Genomic DNA, 22,897 nt, shown 5'->3' on the forward strand with positions numbered 1-22,897 from the left:
TACTTACCGACACACGTGTATCATGGCATCCTCAAAAAGGACGAGATTCATGTAGCCCACCACTTCGTTGTAACTTGCCTGAGCCTCTATAAGCAGTTGATAAAGTGAATCCCAGCTTTTCAAGGGCATATATTTCTGGTCCACCAGTGACTGGGCAAAATGGCTGTATATAAGAGGTTCTGCAAACACAAAGTCCTCGTCAAAGTCTTCAAAATCCTTCTTGAATATATCTCTAATAGAGGATTTAAAAGATTTGATATCATAGGGATCCACCAAGCGATCGTGATAGACCCGAAAGGCCTCGTGCACGTATAGCCGCATAAGTTCAGAGGGTCTGCCGCAGATGGTTCCTCCATAACCGGAGGCACCTCCTCCACCCGCCGCTGCCGGAGCACCAACGCTGTTCATGAGACCCTGGTAGATGCCTGTGAGGTCCCTCAGGTTGAATAGATAGTGGAACTTGAGGGCTGTCGGAAGAAAGGCATACTCCACTCTTCGGTGAAGGGCAATACCCACTTTTACCAGCAGGCTTCCTATAGACCGAATCTCCTTACTGAAACCCTGGGCGGGACTTTCCAGGTGTCCACTCAGGATACTTCCGTAGATGTGGTGAAGGGTATCCTCGCTCGGAGGAGCCACTGAGAAGACACAGAAGTGCCGCTGCAATCGTGGGTCGATGGTAAAGGAGCCGGCGGTGGGATTCATGCAGGCTGCAAACTGACAGTGCCGTATGTCCTTCAGCTGCAGCCGCTGGCGGTCGTACCTGGTCAGGAGAGGACTCCTCTGAATCACCAATTCTCTGAAGTTGATAGCTCACTCACCATTGCCTGTAGTCCATGAACTGTCGCATAATCGTGTGCGGTTGAACGGTGCCATAGGCATCCACCTCCGGCATGTTCAAGTCGTTGACAAAGTAGATGAGCCGTCGCTTTGGGCCACTTGGAGCATAGCAGCGCCCCGACTTCTTCTCCAGCGGACGGTCGAGCATCTTCTGGAATATCTCCGAGCTGGTGTAGAAGTTAAAGTGCGTGGCCTGGACGGTGGTCAGCAGAGGCGTCGCCGAGGAGGAGGTCTTGCGCCGCACAACCCCGGTGGATCCTGAAGGATTCACCAACTGCTGCTGCTGCTGATGGCTGTCACTTGTTAACGCTACCGCCGTTGACACGGCCACTTCGAGGAGCTCCTGGTCACTGGCATACTGACCGAACAGCTCACGGAAGATGGCACCCTTGCCGCAGCCCGAGTTTCCCACCAACATGCAGGCCAAATTGCGGTCAATGAGCAGCTTGAGGAAGTAAGCCAGCCGAGTGGTCTCCGCAGTGGAAATCAGCACATTCTAGAAGGCATATCATTAAAATTAAGATTGAATTGAGCTATATATTATGGTTTCCTTACTGCTTAGAAATATTAAAAATGGAAAAGCCAAACATTTTTCTTCTGACTTTTTCGAGAAGGAACGTTCTTGAATTCCAGATGAAACTGCTCTCAACCTTTTTTAAATTTTTTTGTAATATTAATATTTACTCACCTGCAGTGGAGTTTCCGTATCAATTTGCCCCTCCAGTGGCTCCTGGGCGGCCAGCTCAGACCAGGGCTGAAACTTAAGGGTATGCACATTTAGGTGATAGTCAAAAACGGTTCCCTGGCTGGGCAGCTTAATGTCCTTGAACTCCCCTGTCCACCACTTGTGGAACTCACGGTGCCAGTCAATGATAACATCCTGACTTAAGGCAGATCCGAAGCTCCAAACGGTTGCATACACAAAGATCGTTTCCAGTGCCAAGACCATAGCTTCGTGGGATAGTTCACCATGGTGTAAATTGTGCGGGTTTGCTGCTCCCCCGGCTCCACTTCCTCTGCCTCTTCCATCTGATCCGTTTCCATCATCTTTGTCCAGGAGGCACTCGAGCAGGTGGCAGGTCATCTGGATCATGGCCATGTCCGTGATGGGAGTAATTCGCCGGAAGTCACGCTGCCGCTGCATCAAACAGGGAAAGTACTTCTCAAACAACGTGGTCAGGATACCTCGCTCAATCATGTCCACTCGAGTTTCCAGCCAGGAGGAGACATAGCTAAGATATTAAGAAAAATGGAAAATATAATATACCAACCAAATAAAGGTGGAGCAAGATGCTATACATATTTTATATACGTATTTATATATTTATCTTACATTAATAAAAGTAAGATTTATGTTATGTTTATTTATGTTCTATGATTAAGAATTATTTCATTTCGTTTGTTGAGTACTCACGGTGACCATCCCAAGTCTTGTGGATTGATGTAGAGAATGCCAGCTCTGGAAACAGTTGCTGGAGTGGCAGCCTTTAAATGACCCACTTCAAAAAGCAGACGCATCTCACGCTTCAGAGATATTCTTTCATTGCTGGCCAGGGTCAGAATCTTGTTGTCGTCCATCAGTGTGTTGAGACTCTCGATCCACATGGGGTCTATGTCGCCATCGAGGACTATCCACTTCGGATTGCCAGGTGGCATGTTGGCCTGCTCCCTCATAATGGAGGAGAACAGGCCATCCTTCCACTCTCTCGTAGTGGGATTTACAATACCAAACAACTCATCATTGGAAAGAGCTTTGGGATTGAGGACATGACAGACGGGCTTTAGCTTTTGAATGCGATAGGTCTCGCGAAGGGTTTGCCAGATCTTGGTCTTCCCAGTGCCAGCATTACCCACTATAAAAACCGAGTGTCGCACATCGAGGAGTTCCTGGAGCTGCACAACCTTCATAAGGAATCCCTCCTCCGGCTGAAGTTTTATTTCATTTACTGCCCTTCGGATGGTCTTCTCGAACTCAAAGACCCGCTTGCGTGGTACATCCAAAGCGGGGAAGAGGTCACCTATCAGACCCATAAATATGGGCACATCCTCCGTGACAATCTTGGGTATATTGAAGTCCCGCAACGCACGCATCAGGACCTGATCCTCCGGCCGACTGTGGTCATCCCGCTTGAGAGTACCGGCCACCACCAGGACCGACTTAATGGCCCGCAGACCCCAATCGTAGTGATCCTGCTTGGACAACAGCTCCTTGCACAGCGTGTACAGGGTGATAAATTTGCGGGCCAGCAGACGGGCATCCTGGAAGCCCTCGGCCATTAGCATAATCTCACAAATCAAGGCAAAGTCCGGCACAATCATGGCGCATGGCCGGAACAGGGTCTTCAGGTTCTCTGGTAGCTCCGTGCGGCCGGCGTATCCTGGATTCATGGTGATAAAAATTCCAACCGACGGCTCCAGCGAAATGCGCTCGCCCATAAAGATAAATTGGGTTTTATGCATCTGTAAACAGAGGAGGATGAGGAGGACGAGGAGGAGCAGTACAGCGAGGTCCAGGAAAAGTAATCAATGCAGGATGGTGGACCATGGATGGAGTGTATGGAGTGGAGGAAAAGAAGACTGGGTGACTGGACCGAAATCAATTTGCAAGCGGACGGCGTACCTTTATCGCCTCCTGTATGGTCTTCACCTGAACGGCCACCACGGAGAGGACCTCCACGCAGATGCGATTGAACTCGTCAAAGCAGCCCCAGGCTCCCGTCTGGGCGAGTCCTTTGTAAATGTTGCCACAAGATTTGTAGTCCATTTGCTCCGAGCAGTTGAAGACATAAACCATTACGCCCAGGGCGCGTCCGAGGTCCTTGGTGGTCTCCGTTTTCCCAGTTCCCGCGGGACCAGCGGTTGCCCCGGCCAACCGCAATCGCAGCGACTGCGGAGAAAATGGGGAAAAAATCACGGAAAAGGTGGCATATGTATGTAAATTGCAAGCAACATTTATTTTCCACTAACGAGTTGTTTAATTTGCCACCGCCGGCGGCGAGGAGGTGCTGCACCACAAAACTGATGATCGTCTTGTTAATGGCTCCTTCCGCTGCGGTTTTATGCAATCACCTGGTTACGCCTCCACTCAATTCAAATTTATCTCTCAATTTTCTGGGATTTGTTGCCTCAAGGATGTTGTTGAATTGGAAATATGGCGTTTATGTTAAATAGTGCAAGTTATCCCAAGCTAAGCAGCTGTGTGCTAAATAAAGTTGTGGTTTCGTAAGAGCTTTCAAGTTGGAATTTTAAAATTATTTTATAAAACTCTAAAGAAGCTTGTTTAATACCTGGGGCCTAATGACACTTGCTTGATTTTTGTCATACTGTCTGGACTTATTTTAAAATGACATGGCAGCCTAAAAACATTTTATGAATTTATATGTTAAAATCCTGTTTAGGTTGTCATCATTTTGAAAATAATTTCTCGCTAGTTAGTCAAAAATCAAACAAGTGTCATAATTCCTTTATTGAAAATTCGTTTGATACAAATTTGTCCGAAATCTGCGTAAAATAATGTATTGTGAAAATAATAACCAAATTTTGTAGAACAGAGGAAATTAAATGTAATAAGAGAATTTGGTAATTTCAGTAAGCCATTTGTGATAATATTGTTATTTCATCTGACATATGATTTTCAATGAAAATGTTCTGTTTTGACAACTATGACTGATTCTCCCCGATATTAGTTTCACACCTTAGTGTTGTGCAACAATTCGACACATTTCATTTTTCCAACAACATGATTCGTAGGTGTCAAAGAGATAACGTACGATATGGCATTCGGGCATGAAATATGCGCCTGTCAAAGCAAAAATCTGCGCTAATTGCACACGCAAATACATTTAATTTATTGAATTTCCGCCCTTTTCTCCCCTGTCACTCGCAGCTATCATTTCGAGTTTTTGTCTCGATTGGCTTTAACTAGCTGCCTGGTTTTAATATATTCAAGCCACGGGACATTGGCTTTCAATTATTCAAAGCCGGGCTATGGACTTTACATTTGTAGCGGATTTCCGCTGCTAAATCCATTAACGCCCCCTGGCAGGCGTTGAAAGGGTTTATATTTAATTCAGGACTCGTTAGAATGGATTTGCTCGAAACTACAAAGTGAAAGTGATTTCCTTTGAATCAATTAGTACGGCTAATACCCTGTTGTTTTTTTTTCACTCACCTGTGTTAAAGTGATATAACAGCGATCTGTTAAGGGTGTAATTACGAGACGCGATGTGTTTCCTAGATACTCATAGGCATATCGGAATTCGGCATCGCATATGTTGGCAAAGCAATCCTCATCTCCTCCGCCACAACTGATGGCCGTACTGGCCCTTCCGCTGGAACTTCCCGCCTGGTCATCATCCCATCGGTGACGCAATTGACTTTGCCACTGAAAGGCCAGCGAATTGTCCACCTTGGAGGCTATAATCTTGCCCACCACATCACGGGAATGCACATCAATGGTGCAGATAGTCATGATCTTCTGCCGATCTCCCGGGGAAAGTTCTCCCAGCAGGAGATTGATCAAGGCATTCAGCTGGGCTATCTGTCGCTTGTGCAGCTCCTTCATCACACCCTCGTAGCCCTCCTCCATGCAGCCAAAGGATCGGTTTACATCCGCAGTCCAGCTGATTTGGCTGCAGCATAGAGCCACCTGGGCGGGCCAGTCGTAGAGCCAGAGCTCCCGAGGTTTCTCCCCGAAAACCCGTAGGGCTCTCCGAAACAGCTCGTGCAAGGTGCTCCTCATCTGCTGGATAATGGCACGTAGCCACAGTTCCACTCTCCCACCGCAAACTATGAAAGCTGGCTGTTCTGGATCCGGCGAAACGAAGGGCACATACTCATCATTCTCTTTGGAGTGCATGCCCAGGGCATTTGGTGTGTTGGTTTCATATTGTAGACGAAGGATTGAATCAAATAGTTTGATGAGATGTCGGTCGATCACTTGCGGATTGTTTCCATTCGAGAGGATGTCCAACAGGTCGGCTGCGGAGATGAAGTAGAAGCGCGGAAAGGCTAGTCTCTTGGTCTCCAGGTAATCATTCAGAGCCTTTTCACAAATTGCCAGGCGCTGTTGCAACTGCAACAATTGAGCAAGGACATCGTCGTGGCGCAGCACCACCTGCATGACCACTCGAATTTCACTAACCTGGAAAGAGATTGGAATCACTATCGATGGATTCACTTCTAAATCGATGTATTCACCTAAAAGTATGCAATAGTATACTTCATTGCATACTTTTAGCCACCTTTGTAAATGATTTTTAAACAGTATCTCTAGGATACCTCACCTTGGCTAAAAGTTCTGTAAAGTCCTTATCAATCCTCTCAAAGTTTGCCGCATCCGCTGGCAACTGGGCACGAATGTCCGCTGATCCAATGAAGATACACTCCAGGTAGATCCACTTCCGCTGCACCTCAAACCAGTTGACAATCAGAGTGTCTATGCCTCCCAGGACCTTTTGCCAGTGGGTGAGTTTGTCCAGAAGGTACTCAATGTGCTTCGAAGTGGAGATATTTTGCAGTTGCATCTGGTTGTCGTCCAGCGTTTCGATCAGTTCCTCGGATACCTTGAGCAACTGGATGTTGGGACGCGTTTGGTGCTGTTCCAGTTCGAATTCCAGATGAGCCCATGTAGCCTTGATCTCATCGAGCACTTTGGTTACCGTCATCTCCTTAATGGCACGGTCCACGGTGTTCTTAATGTCTTCTTCGTGATGCTGCAATTGCAGGGTCAGCAGCTGGGCCAATCTGGTAGATTTGTTGCATTTGAACGAGAGCTGTGGTGTGGAAAACACATATTAAGCATACGCAGCGTCGGTCTAATTACTCAGCAATTTGAGATTTGAATACATTTCAACGGCTTCCAGAATATCTCAGGGGCCGTACAAAAGACAGGGGAATCAATATGGAATTATGGCAGAAACACTGTGCTTCAAGATATTAGTTTTTATAGGTTCTTGTGCTAAGCCTTAAATTGGAAAACTTTGTTTTAATGTGGTATCGTTCTAGATATTCCATTTAACTTTTTGGCTAAGTTCAAAATTGCATTTAATTTCTCCAAAACTAGGTAATTTAAAAAAAAGAAAGAGCTTGTAGTTGTACTATACAGTATTAGACATTTTAGTTAGTTAAAGGAAAAATACCCTGTCTGAAAAACATTAGGTATTTGTTCTATTTTGTAGACCAGCGTAATTGATAGCTTTGAATGCCAGCTAAGATTTTCTCTGTTGGTCTGGACACACATTAATAATCACAAACTTTGACTGAATTTGGGCAAATTTAATTAACAGTACTGAGCAATGCATTCCTTTGTCGCCTCCGGCTGTGCGAGCCAAAAACCCTGCTAAGCCAATTGTTAGTACTATTATGTAATAGAGCCAAGCCAAACGCCCCAGAAACTGGAAACTAGAGGCATCTCGCTCAACAATGCACATAATCCGGAAACCATGAATGACCGACCGTTGGCTTGTGGCAGTTTTCTGATTGGGCTTAGATGAGCAAATGCGATAACTACATTTTAATTCATGATTTTCGATGAGGAGGGAAACTGATTTAGTTCTGATTTTCATTTACACTTACCAGCTCCTCCATGGAATGCTGTCCACTTAGCTGAGCATAAGGAGATGAGCGAGAAATTTGATTAGATTTTAGTAATTTATGCGACAATGATCAGTAATTCAGCAATCTAATTGCTGAGATACATAGATTGTCTGAGTGTCCGCCCTTCTGTTTGTACAAATTACGGGTTGCAATGTGCCCTGGAAATTCCCCTGTGTTCATATCCTGTGACAGGACCTGCAGATCCTGCAGCTCCTGAGGTTTTAGCAACGCGTTTTGGCAACACATCACCGTCGCTAATGTGTTTGCCCAATGTGCGCCATTGTGGACTTGGCTCAAAGAGACATCAGCCGCCGGGCAGATTGCCGCTCCATTGTTGGTCCGCTCAGTCATTTGGAAGGACACACTCACACCATAGGATGCGGAATCCTACTATTATGCTCACCTTTGTCAGCTGCATCAGCTCCATCCAGTGGCGCTCGGTAATTGCTGGATTCTGCAGCTCCGTGATGGCCCTCAGCGAGGCGACCAGTTCGCGGAGAACGCCCACGATGTGGACATAGGGCGCCCACTCGCGGATGCACTTGTCCAGGGTGCGGAGGTCGCGGGTGAACTTCTTGCACTCGTGCTCCATGTCATCGGTGTCGATGAGCAGCCAGGGCGTGGCGTGCCAGTCCACGATGCAGGACTCGATGACGCGCACAAAGTCCCACAATTGCTGCAGGCGATGGGTCAATTATTAGTTCTGTTGCGATAACAAGGTTATGCCGCGGACAGTCCTTTGTCTAGCTCTTGCGGGTGAAAATAATAAACGAATGACTAAACAAATACTAAAAAAAACATAGTAATTGAACCTTTACTAAACTTAGTAAGGATAAGCAATCATAGAAAGATCATTATTCTTTTAAAAAAATATGATTATAAAGTTCTACAAATTCTAAAGAAAGTTTTAGTATCTAATCCATCAGAATATGCCTGTATTTTAAAATAACAAAAGTAATAGCTTGAAACACTTTATAATTTGCTAATGTATTCCGTCATATTATTTATATTATTATATTATATGGATACGATAAAATGACACGGACTCACCTTGACCCTTCTCAGCTCGACCTCGCAGAGCTGCAGGGTTGCGGAGTCTGGAGGCTGGATATCAAGAAGTCGGGCCCAGCGGGTGTAAAGTCGCTGTTGTCGACGGAAGCGATGCAATCGTACATAGACCTCATCGCAAGCATCGTAGACTTGGGGGCAGGGTACTCGAAAGAACTGAAAGATCATATTCAGTATCCATATAAACCTAGAAAGAGTCGTCACCCACCGGCATCTTTTGAAACTGGCGGGCATAGTGCTGCAGATGGCAGGTGTGCAAACCAATTAGAGCGGCCACGCGTTGTTGTTGGTGGAAACGAGTGTCCTGCAGCGCCTCCTGTTTAACAGTACTCGACTGCTTCAGCTGCTGCCACTGCTGCGGCAACTGCTCAATGCCCCGCAACAGCTGCGGTTCGAACTCCACATTGTAGGTCTTCAGCAGACCCATGATGTCCTTCAGCGGCTTGAAGACGTTATCCGCATACGGTTCCCTCTGCCGAATCTCCGACATGATGGCCAAAACGCGGAGCAGGGCCGAGAAGTCCTGGCGGGCGATGTGCAGCTGCAGCGTCTCGTGACCGCGGGCAATGAATGCGTTCAACTCCTGGAAGAGAAGTTTCCCTCGATTTAAGGTGTTCCCAAACTTTTCCAGTGAGCAATAAGTGCTTCTGGCGAAAAATATTTGTAAGCCAGCTCAAGCCAGTATTTCATTTACGAATAATTCAAGCAAAATACTTTCTTAAACAGAATTGTTAGTTCATTCATTTAGTCATCTTTAAATAATTAAAAATAATAATAAGAGATACGTATAAAAGGGCATAATATTTACATTGAACTTTTAAATGGCTTTAAAATTTGTCCCTCGTCTTCGCGAATACTAGAGAATTGCACTACATGTTAATTGAGGTCTCCCACATCCAAATCGGAATCCGATAACTCAAGTTATGGGATCTGGAAGTCCAGTTTTGGGTTCCCATACTGAAGGCCATTTGAATTTCGGAAAATCGAACATGAAAATGGCTTAAACATTTTACCATCTTATAAGAGAAATATTTAAATGTAGATTATTAGAGAAATGAATCACAAACTCATAGAGGTATCCCACGTCCAAATCGGGATCCAATTACTAAAGTTATGGAATCTGGAAGTCCAGTTTTGGGGTATCGTTCTAAGCCCAATTGGAAATAACGAAAAATCGAACATGAAAATGGGTTAAAATTTGGACCATCTTATAAGATAAATATTTAAATGTAGATTATTAGAGAACTCAACCACAAACTCATTGAGGTATCCCACGTCCAAATCGGGATCCAATTAATTAAGTTATGGAATCTGGACGTGGAGATTTTGGGTATCGTTCTAAAACCCATCGGAAATAACGAAAAATCGAACATGAAAATGGGCTACAACTTGGATCATCCAATGGGAGAAATATTTAAACGTAGATTGTTAGAGAATTCAACCACAAACTCATACAGGTATCCCACGTCTAAATCGGGATCCAATTACTAAAGTTATGGAATCTGGAAGTCCAGTTTTGGGGTATCGTTCTAAACCCCATTGGAAATAACGAAAAATCGAACATGAAAAAGGGTTAAAACTTGGACCATCCTATAGGATAAATATTTAAATGTAGATTATTAGAGAATTCAACCACAAACTCATAGAGGTATCCCACGACCAAATCGGGCTCTAATTACTAAAGTTATGGAATCTGAAAGTGGAGATTTTGGGTATAGTTCTAAAACCCATCGGAAATAACGAAAAATCGAACATAAAAATGGGTTAAAACTTGGACCATCTTATAAGAGAAATATTTAGATGTAGATTATTAGAGAATTTAACTACAAACTCATAGAGGTATCCCACGCCCAAATCGGGATCAAATTAATAAAGTTATGGAATCTGGAAGTCCAGTTTTTGGGGTACCGTTCTAAAACCCATTGGAAATAACGAAAAACCGAACATGAAAATGAGTTAAAATTTGGACCATCTTATAAGAGAAATATTTAAATGTAGATTATTAGAGAACTTAACCACAAACTCATAGAGGTATCCCACTTCCAAATCGGAGTCTAGTTAAAAAAGGTATGGAATCTGAAAGTGGAGATTTTGGTTATCGTTCTAAAAGCAATTAAAAATAACGAAAAATCGAACATGAAAATGGGTTAAAACTTGGACCATCCAATGGGAGAAATATTTAAATGTAGATTGTTAGAGAATCCAACCACAAACTCATAGAGGGTATCGTTCTAAACCCCGTTTGAATTAACGATAAATCGAACATGAAAATGGGTTAAAACTTGGACCATCCTATAGGATAAATATTTAAATGTAGATTATTAGAGAATTCAACCACAAACTCATAGAGGTATCCCACGCCCAAATCGGGATCCAATTAATAAAGTTATGGAATCTGGAAGTCCAGTTTTTGAGGTACCGTTCTAAAACCCATTGGAAATAACGAAAAATCGAACATGAAAATGGGTTAAAATTTGGACCATCTTATAAGATAAATATTTAAATGTAGATTATTAGAGAACTCAACCACAAACTCATTGAGGTATCCCACGTCCAAATCGGGATCCAATTAATTAAGTTATGGAATCTGGACGTGGAGATTTTGGGTATCGTTCTAAAACCCATCGGAAATAACGAAAAATCGAACATGAAAATGGGCTACAACTTGGATCATCCAATGGGAGAAATATTTAAACGTAGATTGTTAGAGAATTCAACCACAAACTCATACAGGTATCCCACGTCTAAATCGGGATCCAATTACTAAAGTTATGGAATCTGGAAGTCCAGTTTTGGGGTATCGTTCTAAACCCCGTTTGAATTAACGATAAATCGAACATGAAAATGGGTTAAAACTTGGACCATCCTATAGGATAAATATTTAAATGTAGATTATTAGAGAATTCAACCACAAACTCATAGAGGTATCCCACGCCCAAATCGGGATGCAATTACTAAAGTTATGGAATCTGGAAGTCCAGTTTTGGGGTATCGTTCTAAACCCCATTGGAAATAACGAAAAATCGAACATGAAAATGAGTTAAAATTTGGACCATCTTATAAGAGAAATATTTAAATGTAGATTATTAGAGAATTCAACCACAAACTCATAGAGGTATCCCACGACCAAATCGGGGTCTAATTACTAAAGTTATAAAATCTGAAAGTGGAGATTTTGGGTATAGTTCTAAAACCCATCGGAAATAACGAAAAATCGAACATGAAAATGGGCTACAACTTGGACCATCCAATGGGAGAAATATTTAAACGTAGATTGTTAGAGAATTCAACCACAAACTCATACAGGTATCCCACGTCTAAATCGGGATCCAATTACTAAAGTTATGGAATCTGGAAGTCCAGTTTTGGGGTATCGTTCTAAACCCCGTTTGAATTAACGATAAATCGAACATGAAAATGGGTTAAAACTTGGACCATCCTATAGGATAAATATTTAAATGTAGATTATTAGAGAATTCAACCACAAACTCATACAGGTATCCCACGTCTAAATCGGGATCCAATTACTAAAGTTATGGAATCTGGATTCCAGTTTTGGGGTATCGTTCTAAACCCCGTTTGAATTAACGATAAATCGAACATGAAAATGGGTTAAAACTTGGATCATCCTATAGGATAAATATTTAAATTTAGATTATTAGAGAATTCAACCACAAACTCATAGAGGTATCCCACGCCCAAATCGGGATGCAATTACTAAAGTTATGGAATCTGGAAGTCCAGTTTTGGGGTATCGTTCTAAACCCCATTGGAAATAACGAAAAATCGAACATGAAAATGGGTTAAAACTTGGACCATCCTATAGGATAAATATTTAAATGTGGATTATTAGAGAATTCAACCACAAACTCATAGAGGTATCCCACGCCCAAATCGGGATGCAATTACTAAAGTTGGGGTATCGTTTTAAACCCCATTGGAAATAACGAAAAATCGAACATGAAAATGGGTTAAAACTTGGACCATCCTATAGGATAAATATTTAAATGTAGATTGTTAGAGAATTCAACCACAAACTCATAGAGGTATCCCCCGCCCAAATCGGGATCAAATTACTAAAGTTATGGAATCTGGAAGTCCAGTTTTTGGGGTAACGTTCTAAAACCCATTGGAAATAACGAAAAATCGAACATGAAAATGAGTTAAAATTTGGACCATCTTATAAGAGAAATATTTAAATGTAGATTATTAGAGAACTCAACCACAAACTCATAGAGGTATCCCACTTCCAAATCGGAGTCTAATTAAAAAAGGTATGGAATCTGAAAGTGGAGATTTTGGTTATCGTTCTAAAAGCAATTGAAAATAACGAAAAATCGAACATGAAATGGGTTAAAACTTGGACCATCCAATGGGAGAAATATTTAAATGTAGATTGTTAGAGAATTCAACCACAAACTCATACAGGTATCCCACGTCTAAATCGGGATGCAATTACTCAAGTTATGGAATCTGGAAGTCCAGTTTTGGGGTATCGTTCTAAACCCCATTGGAAATAACGAAAAATCGAACATGAAAATGGGTTAAAACTTGGACCATCCTATAGGATAAATATTTAAATGTAGATTATTAGAGAATTCAACCACAAACTCATAGAGGTATCTAACGTCCAAACCGGGATCCAATTACTAAAGTTATGGAATCCGGAAATCCAGTTTTGGGGTATCGTTCTAAAACCCATTGGAAATAACGAAAAAATAACGAATTCTTGGAAGACCCCAAAAATCCATTAATTGAAACCCGAAATACTTTTATGTGTGCGATGAACTCAAGTTGACTTTCTGATAAGTCACTTCAGTAAATCGGAATATATGTAGAACGTCCAGCTATCAGCAATATTAAATGTTTATTTATATTTGCGACATAAAGCTGGGCCTCAGTATTTCATTATCATTCAATTTGAGAGGTTAACATTTTTGAAAATGTTGAGACTCGCAAACTTTTTTTTGCGGGCCCTTATAGCCGGAAATTTTTTAGGCTTATTGGCCGGCTTTCAGAACAACTACTGTGACACGGAAAATCAGTGTAGTCAATCCATTCACTATACACTACAGCCGATGGAAGCTGAGATTTCTGAAACCAAGGCCCAGCTAAACAGGATTCAAGATGCCCAGAGGATCATGCAGGACAATTTCCGGGCGGTAAAAGAAGGACTGGACTTCGAACTATCAGATATATTCACCAAAATGGACGCCAACCATCGTCAAGTACAGATTGGGTTGGAAAACCAGTCTTGCGAGAAGACAATCACGCGAAAGGAATACGATGAGGAACTCCAGGTTTTTAAGAGCAAAATGGAAGAAAGATTGAAGGCGCAGACGAACTCTCAAAATATGGTTATTGGCCAACTTTCAACGGAGCAGACCAAACTGGAAGACCAGCAGGCAAACATCGAAAAGTCTATCGAAAATATCATCTCCCAAACAGGCTGTGCGAAATCCTGCGAAAATACCATTTCAAAGGAAGAACTTGAGGCAAGTTTGCAGGCGATTTTCAAGGTAGCGGAGGAGAAGCTTCTTTTGGTTAAGTCCAGTCTACAGGAGTTGCAGTTAAAATTAGAAGGGCAGGAAACAGGTCCGAATGAATTTTCCAAAGCCAATTTAAAAATTCCACCGAATTTTGAGAGGATAAGTGGGAGGCACTTTTATATTGAAAATAATATTAAGAAAAATTGGACAGACGCTGCAGAAACCTGTCGAAATATGGGCGGCTATTTGGCAGCCATCGAAAACGAAACCGAATTCGAGATCATCAATAGGAAACTATTAAAAAATACTGAGTATTGGCTTGGCCTCAACGATAAGGAAAAAGAAGGTGAATTCGTGTCTTTGGCCTCCGGGAAGAATGATAGATTTTTGGTGTGGGATGCCAAGCAAAACAATCAAAATATAAACTGCGTTCAGCTACTTGACGAAAAGATGAGTGTTAAATACTGCTTTCATAGGTATTTGTTCATTTGTCAATCTGATAATGAAGTTTAGAAGACATGAAAAAATATATGCATTGTTGAATAAATGAATTTTAAAATATAATGACAAAATAAAATACCTAAATTATTTAAAGTGTTTTCGTCAACCAATCTTCTAGGACCTTATCAACAACTCAATAATTGCATTTATTAAGGAGTTCCCAGAAGAAGGTCAACATTTTGGTATGTTATGTCCTACCTTAAGAGTTCCCTGAACGTAGCGGAGTAACCATTTTTTGCATAGGTGCGACCATTTGCAGGCCAGGTTGAGAAGGCCATACTTGAGGGGCTTGAGATCGAGGGCTAGCCATCCGTTGATGCACTCCCTGTTTTCGCACTGGTCGATGGCATCATGCACCTCGTTGTAGTTCTCGATCTGTGGAAAATCCGTACGGTTAGGGAGTGACAACTTCCTTTTGACTTGGTCCTACCCTAATTTATTTGCAAATTTGCCACACATGGGTGTGTTCTGTGTATATCTCTAAGTGTGTGGAAGGGATAAGCCCCTATATGCTGTGTATATATTATAGTATTCGTACCGCTGCCGTCGGTTTATTAAGCGCACCAGCTGCGCCAGGGCAACTCAATGGCTAGTCATAAATAAAATGCTGGCCAGTGATTTTTTGTGCTCTATCGTAGGCTAGGGTATCACTGAATTTATGTCTGGAATTTCTCATTCGCAATATATTTTGAAGGATATATTTGGTAATTCAAAAATTGAATATCAAGATATGCCAAGAAAATCGTTTAAAAGTGTGTCTAAAAGTATACTGTAAAATTTATGTTGCCTGCTTTTAGACAGCTTTATAGGCGAATCACTTTTGATCAAATATAAATAAATTTTATTATAACTTTTCGAATCTTTTAAAATAAAAATAGTTAAAAATTCCTAATCTAAATATGCCATTTATAAAGAAATCAGTAATCAGCGTTTTGCAGAATTCATAAATATCGAAAAAACCAAATCAGAAAGCCACTAAATTTAATGCCACTTTCAGCCCAAAATGTTTTTTTTCTGAGGAGGCTAAGTTTAGCAATTGCAAAATACAATGATCCGCCCAAAACAAAGATGAAATGTTTAAGATCAGACCATTCAGACTTCGTTGCTTTCCTGTTTGGCCATATCTTGCTGGCGAATTTCCCTTATTTTATTGGGCAACACCCAATTTCACGCCATGTCCGTGCACTTTGACCATGATTTGTTGTTGCCTGTTGTGTTGTGTTGCGTGTGTGTGAGTTCCTTTCGGGTAATTTATTGCATACTTTTCGGGGCGTTTGATAATTGTTTAAAGAAAATATTACGCATACGTCGGCGATTTGCCTGCTGTGCTACAGGAAGTGGCTCCCAATTGCCCCCGAACATAAGTCAACGACGCCATGTGGCTGCTAAGCAGTTGTTTAGTGTTTTGCTTTGTTTTGTTTGGGGCTTTCTTTTTTTTTGTGTTTTGCCCTGGTCAGTTGCCACACATTTGACCCTAAATGGTTGGCATTTATCAAGCGTTATTGGTCTCAGGGGCTACATGGCGTAAATTGTGTGGCTGCCAATTGAGCAGCCCAGTCTGCTTCCCAATACTTGCAACCTTATCTGCTCGACGAGTTGGGTGTGAGTGTCGCAGCCACTAAAGCTGTTGGCATTCAGTGCCCTGGGGTCCTGGTCCTGCCTTGCTCCTTTTTCCGACTCACCTCCTTTTTGAACGTCTCCATGATGGCATAGCCGCCGGCGCTGACATGGTGCGTCTGCTCCCTGGCCGTTTGCATGCAGGCGGCCAGGACGTCGCCGCTCTGCTGGGTCCACAGGAATGCATAGGCGTGGAATTTGGCAGCGTAAGCCGATGCCGCCTCAACCGTATCCGCCAGGGCATCGCGTATCGCCTTCTCCAGCATTTCCAGACCATCAGCTGGGATGTGCAGAGCGATGTGGGAGAAGTAAGTGAAAAAATGGCAGATAGGAGTCAAACTAGATTTTAAAGTTCGATTCGGAACCCTGTGTACCCTACAACTACTGTTTATGACCCTTAAAAAAAAATATTGTAGAATCCGTTAAAGAAATATTTTTGAGAATGTCAAAAATTGCAATGAACTTATTGTTTTAAAATAATTTTTGAAGGTGCTTAGAAGTGGGCTACAATATATTTTAAATGCCGATATCCCCTTATCCTATTTATGTATTTATTAAGAAGTAAGGGGATATTTTTACTGCATACTTTTAGACACCTTTAATAGATTTATACACAGGAAAAGGGTGGATAATAAATTTATATATATTTACAATGGTGTCTCAAATAATGAAATTTTAAAATCATTTGTAAAGGTGTCTAAAAATATGCTACAATATATTTGTACAGCGAAAGATCTTTGAATTCATTGAGAAATAAAATAATATTTTAAGAACCTTTAAACCTTTACACACTTTAGACCATACAAAAGGGTATCTTAATATGCTATAACTTATTGGGGAGGCAAAATCCATACCACTGCATTCCATTTTTTGGCTATATGCCTTGGCGGCTGCCAGCAGGTTGAATTGCACGGCCTGCGGCTTGGGTTCCTCCGGCTCCTGACCCGCCAGCTCCTGTTCCTGATCCTCAACCCCATTCGGCTCCTGTTTCTGCTCCTGCTCGAACTCCACCGTCGCCGTGTCGTCTTCATCATCCTCTGACAGGGCATTGTCAGCCACAATTCTTGGCATGCAGTCGCATGTCTGTTTTATATCGAGCAACAGCTGCTCCACAATTTGTTGAAAATTATTTTCCACACTTGCATCAAAGGCGGGCGAAAAGCGTATTTCCGTTTCCGTCAGCTCCAATTTTACTTCGAAGAGTGGAGCATCGTTGATGGCTGGCGGGGCTCCTCCGCCTGATCCTCCTGCAACTCCTGCTCCTGATCCCCCTGCTCCTGCTCCTCCTGTCGCCTGTGGCGTTGTGATTTGCTGTAGGACTAACCTTGCCATGCTGACTGAAGCACCCGTATCCGCTGGAATTGTTGATGTTGCTGTTGCCTTTGCTGTTGCTGTTGCTGTCATTTCTTTGTACAAATACTCTAAACTGAATTACACGGCGTATGAGTAATGTGAAAATTAAATTTAGTGTTGAGTTTGTTTTGCAGCTTATTTCGTTTGCAGGTTGTGAGCCACGCCCCCTGTAGACAACACCCGCCCCCCCCCCCCCCCATATTCGTCTGACGTTGTCTGCATGCAATCACGAAAAGTGCCGCTAAGTGAAACATGCAATTGACGCATGAATGCTCGGCCCGCGGCAATTTGTTGTTGCCATTGTTGCACCCATATTGCTGCGGTCGCGAAGTGTGTGGTTGTTGCGAGTTGTTGCACGTTGTTGCTGGCTGTTGCAGTGTTGCACTTTCTGCAGGTGTCTTTCATTTTTGCGGTTGCAGTTGTGCGATTTCGTGCTCATTTACTTGATTAGTTCTGATGAGACATGAAAGGAGCTGCCAGCGTGCCGAAATGTAATGAAATAGTTAGCTGCCAGGTGAAGAAGTGCAATTGATTGGCGATGAGTGCTACTGACAATGATGATGGAGATGATCATTAGGACGATGATGATGATGATGGAAAGTCAAGTGCTAGTTCAGAAACCTTATTCTCATCGCCTCCCGAACTTCGCGGCAAATCAGTTCATCCACGCTGGCCAGATACTTGTGGTACTGCCGCCGCTGCTCCTTGGGAAATTCGCGAACAAACTGCAATGAAAATGTTTAAAAAATCCATTAAATAGTCATTAAAGCGTAGAAACTATATTTTTTGTAGTAAAGACAAATTCACAAAAAAAATTCAAGTATACCAATCCAAAATCCTATCTTAAACTTCTAGCTTCAAGCTGGAAAATCCATGTCTGGTTAGATTTTTTATACTACCTAAATAAAATTTAAATTGGTCAAGTTATGATAAATAGTGGCTAAAACTCACCTCCTGGACACTCAGATCCCTGGAGTATAGCTGAAATTCCTGGGCCTCATAGTTGAAGAACAGACAGAAGTTAGCAATCAGCAGGCGATTGAGGAGCATCTTAGTCTCATCGCACTGCAGCAATCGCAGACGCACTCGGTCCTGCTGGTGGCGCAGATCGAGGAGATTGCGACCGTATAAGCTGCGCTGATGCAGTGGCTCCCGGCTCCAGCGACGCATGCTGGCCAGGATTGCATCCAAATTGCCGTGCGACTGCTGCAGGCGGGCAAAAAGGTCTCGGCTCTGCTCAAAAATGTCCGCTACAAGCGGATCATCTGGGGGTAGATAATTGTGATACACAGAAGAAAATAAAGTTGTATCTTAAATTATGAGATTGAGACGACTTAACGTTTAAGGTGAAGTACTTTGAGTCGTATATTTACCAAATTATATAACTGAGATTTTTGATAAAAGCCTTTACAATACATTTTTAATAAAAAATACTTTTTTATTTTTGATAACCATATATCGCGGTTAATTACCAATATTATGAAGTTTGTAATAGATTCAATGATTTTGACGAGGGCAATTATGGTAACTAAATTTATTTATTTTGCAAATTTTCCCCAGTGTAGTCCATTCCACTCACCGTAGTTGCGCCAGGTGAGCTGCTCACAAGCCTGTGCCACCTGTTCGTCGATGGTCGCCAGGTCGTTGCGTATTAACTGGAGCTCAGCTGCGGCACATTCCCCCGAGCGAATGCCGTTGTAGAACTCCCCAATCTTGATGAGTCGAATGCGACGCTCCCAATAGGCATCCCGCTGACCATAGAGTGTGAGTAGTTGGTCCGGCAGCTGGAATAGATCGCCGGATAAGCTGCCGGTGGCCTGGAGGGCCAACAAATACTTGGTCTCCTTCAGCAGGGTAAACAGCACTGGGGAGAAGTTTAGATACAGCTGACTGTTATCCTCTGATCGGGAAAGCACCGATTCGTCCAGTCCTCGTTTGATTAGATTATCAATGCACTCATGCCAGGAGGTCCAGATTTTCATCTGGAGATTACTCAATTTGGTGGTCAAAATATTGCGACGTGAGAGTAAGGAACCCCATTGAAGGGGCAGTGTTTGCAGTTCGGATTTCTCTTTTAATCTGGTAAGTTTTAAGAATTTAAATAGATTTTTAAAATATTTTATTAGAACATTATTTACTTACAACTGCTCAATAAGTTGGTTAAGCTCCTTGGCTCCCAATTCATCGCAGCGAATGATATGCTGTTGTAGCCACATCATGGCATTGGCAATGGGTGGAAAATTATTGGCCATGGGCAAGGCAGCCAAACCCCGAATCTCGTAGCCCAAAAGCACTTCCGTGACACTCTCCTCCAGTTGCTCCATTTCCGTGTTATAGATGAAAAGGATGTGCGGCAGGACTCGAGCCAATTCCGGTCTCACAGCTTCACGTTGCAGCAGGCAGCCAAACATCAGGGTCAAACGGAGCAAGTGCGTCCAGCTGTGGCACTGTTCAAAGGCCTGGAGCAAAACGGTGGCCAGTTTCTGTTCCAGCAGTTGCATGCGACTGAAGAAGAGGACTTGCTCCCGGCGGAAACATTTCCATTTGCTGGCCACCGAGGCTGTGAGATCAATGTCCACATTGCTCCATTGCTCAAAAAGCAGTTTGAATTCACCAAAAATCTAGGGAAAATTATGGATTATGAATAACTGATAGATATACTATTTTATTATAATTTAAAATCAACCTCTCTGACGCGTTCTGTTAGCATTTTGCCTCTTAAACCGCCCACTTCCAGCTTCTCCAGCTGCTGAAACTGCACTGCCGCCTCGAAAACCTGACGCAGCTCCATCAACTGGGCTGAGAAGCCATCGAGTGTTTGGCCAAACACATCCTCGTGGCAGAAGCGCCACAGCTGCTGTTGGTCATCCGGGAATGGAGAAGGAGCCACAGCTCCTGCTCCTTCGGAAAGCGCTGGCAAAAGGACCTGATTGCCGGCATAACGCTCCTTGTATTCCAGCATTCGCTGCCTGCAGAAAATGGGTTATTGCAATTTGACATTAAATATGTATAATAATTCCTTAAACAAAATTCTTACATATCTTCAAATTGAACTTTAAATTTGTAATTGAATTGTGGCGAATTGATTGAATATGTTCCATAATTTATAATATTAAAATTAGCCTTGTTAGAGGCTTATATTATTAAGTGACACAGCTTTGCTGAATATTGACACATACTATGACTTATTTGGTAGGATTGGATTTAATTGATTTTCTACTTAAAATTGGTTTAAAATTGTCTTTAAGCCAAGCAATTTTCTTAACCACATTTGCATTTTACATAATAACAGTGGGAAGAATATTAGATTCGGATTTAATTTGATGGTATTTAATAAGTGTATCTAATTTGCATTTCCAAGTCAACTAACCGAGTAATATAATGTTAAATAATAAGGATCCTCTATATATGATTAACTGAGCTCCTTAGGTACTTTATTTAAATTATTTTGTAATAAAAGGGAATTGTATAAACATTTTTTTTTTTTTTTATTCTTACTTGAAAAGCTCCAGAACCTCTGTGGTGCGATTGATTTTAAGTAGCCCCTCGTCGGCGTCACCCTGGAAGAGCAACTGCAGCTCCAGATCCTCGGCGGCACGATGGACCAGCATGTTGCAGATGCAGCGCAGCAGGACACTCATCCTTTGGGTGCTGCGATAATACCTGGCATTGCTCCACACAAGATGCACCACGTGTACTAGAGGTGCTACCAAATCGTGGCCATTGCTGAACTGCACCGAATTGAAGGCGGACGTCTGACGGAGAAGGGGTTGCAGCCAAAGGGAAACATCCTGCGCCTCCAACCAGGCTGCCACCAGTTTCCGAAAGGCAGTGGCATATGGCACATAATAAACCGACTCGATCCGTTCCAAAATCTGTGCTAGAGTCTTGTGCGTGGATTCTCGCAGCTGCTCGTAGATATTTTGCAGGTTTAACTTCCGATTCGTCCAAAATCCAATCTCCTGGGCGGGCAAAGAAGCGTGTGTTATGTGTTTGGGTTGATGCCCGGATGATAAGGTGGCAGATCCCAAGGGTTGACACTCGGAACGCTCCAAGACAATATCATGCATCTGGGTAGTCCAGTTAATAAACATCTCTTCCAGCAGATTTCGGAATTTTGGATCCAAGGCAGGCCTTAAGTGGCTATGGAAATTAAAAAACAACCACAATTAAAATCTTTTAAAATAATCTTTATTTCTGAGATATAATTTTAAGCAGCTTAAGTTGATTTAAAATGAAAATCTCTTCATTAGAACAAGATTTATAATTTTTAAAGTAATCCTACAGAAGTTTAAAGTTACACAATTGTTTGTTGTATTATTGGCTTTCATTTGTACTTCTCTGCAACTAAACTTTGGTCCATGGGGAGAACTTTTATAATGAGCGGAAACATTTATTGACCTAGTTCTCAAAAAATTTGCATTTGACTTCACCCCTTTTATGTTGCTATTTGTTTTAAACTTTTTTCCTTGTTAGTTTTCCATACAAAATTGATACCAACAAAGATGACTTTATGGTTTATTTTGATTTTTGCCAATGCTTGGCTTTTCATTTTGTCTCTATTGATTCGAATATTGTGAATTACTGGAGCATGAACCTCTTAATACATTTTTAAAGGCTCTTGACGTGTGTGTATCAATGGCAATTTTAGCTAAATTCTAGACAATTTTCTTGAGAATGCTGATGGCCGATTGCTTTTTCTTTAATATTTGTAATTTAATTAAAAGCACTCGTACGATGGGAAAATAATCGATGTATGCCACCAGTTTTGTGTGGCCAAGGGGTAAACAACTTGAATTTCCCCGGAATTGCAAGCTAAATAAATTTCGAGCAATTCATGCGAAAAGTTATGCCAATGAAAATCAATTTGGTATCATGAATAAGCCTTTCTCTTTCTGTCCACATAAACAATACCAGATAGCTTCTGCTGGGGCGACATCTTCGAACCCAAGGAGCTCCACAGAGCTGGAGGGCAGGGCGGATATCTAAGACAATGGCCATCCCATGGCTGGAACTTACCCTTGGCTCACGTGGGCAAACACTTCCTCGACGATTGTTGGCGAAACTAATAACGATAAAATTGTGCGATTGTTGGTTTTGCCCTTAATCTGTGGGGATAACAATAAAGTATATATATAGATAGAAACAGAATGTATACGTATCGCCCGTAGACACATGAAAAGTTTTGCCAATTAAGCGAAATACTTCCAAGACAATGGACGGAGTCGCTCCAAATGGGATCGGTTGGGGTTTTAGGAACCTACCATTCACCCCACTCGAAGCCTCCGCTCCACTGCACTCAATTAGATTAATTTGATGAGATAACACAGCTGCCGGCTGCACTCGCGAAAAAATCTACGTCTTTTAAAAATTATTAAATAGATGGATGTGCCAAAGAATTTTTAAAAATGTGCTCAAAATTATGCTATGAA

The 22,897-nt window shown here is 42.2% G+C and overlaps 1 protein-coding gene across 1 annotated transcript in view; it reads right to left on the bottom strand.

Moving 5' to 3' along the window:
- The window catches only part of LOC108020148 (dynein beta chain, ciliary), a 36,654-nt gene that overhangs the window by 12,054 nt on the left and 1,703 nt on the right, over window positions 1–22,897 (bottom strand). Inside the window, exons 3-23 of the mRNA XM_065865282.2 lie at window positions 22,485–22,573; window positions 20,964–21,608; window positions 20,152–20,434; window positions 19,608–20,086; window positions 19,045–19,544; window positions 18,417–18,730; window positions 18,087–18,190; window positions 16,967–17,538; window positions 16,178–16,392; window positions 14,694–14,870; window positions 8,714–9,088; window positions 8,488–8,661; window positions 7,841–8,113; window positions 7,417–7,446; window positions 6,126–6,614; window positions 5,012–5,983; window positions 3,461–3,727; window positions 2,255–3,300; window positions 1,529–2,072; window positions 822–1,336; window positions 8–763 (exon numbers count right to left, since the gene is read on the bottom strand). Coding sequence (XP_065721354.2) covers window positions 8–763; window positions 822–1,336; window positions 1,529–2,072; window positions 2,255–3,300; window positions 3,461–3,727; window positions 5,012–5,983; window positions 6,126–6,614; window positions 7,417–7,446; window positions 7,841–8,113; window positions 8,488–8,661; window positions 8,714–9,088; window positions 14,694–14,870; window positions 16,178–16,392; window positions 16,967–17,538; window positions 18,087–18,190; window positions 18,417–18,730; window positions 19,045–19,544; window positions 19,608–20,086; window positions 20,152–20,434; window positions 20,964–21,608; window positions 22,485–22,573 — 8,819 coding nt within the window. The remainder of the gene's footprint in view (window positions 1–7; window positions 764–821; window positions 1,337–1,528; window positions 2,073–2,254; window positions 3,301–3,460; window positions 3,728–5,011; window positions 5,984–6,125; window positions 6,615–7,416; window positions 7,447–7,840; window positions 8,114–8,487; window positions 8,662–8,713; window positions 9,089–14,693; window positions 14,871–16,177; window positions 16,393–16,966; window positions 17,539–18,086; window positions 18,191–18,416; window positions 18,731–19,044; window positions 19,545–19,607; window positions 20,087–20,151; window positions 20,435–20,963; window positions 21,609–22,484; window positions 22,574–22,897) is intronic.

Source organism: Drosophila suzukii, chromosome 3 (assembly GCF_043229965.1).
Source record: "Drosophila suzukii chromosome 3, CBGP_Dsuzu_IsoJpt1.0, whole genome shotgun sequence".
In the NCBI taxonomy this organism is placed as follows: Eukaryota; Metazoa; Arthropoda; class Insecta; order Diptera; family Drosophilidae; genus Drosophila; species Drosophila suzukii.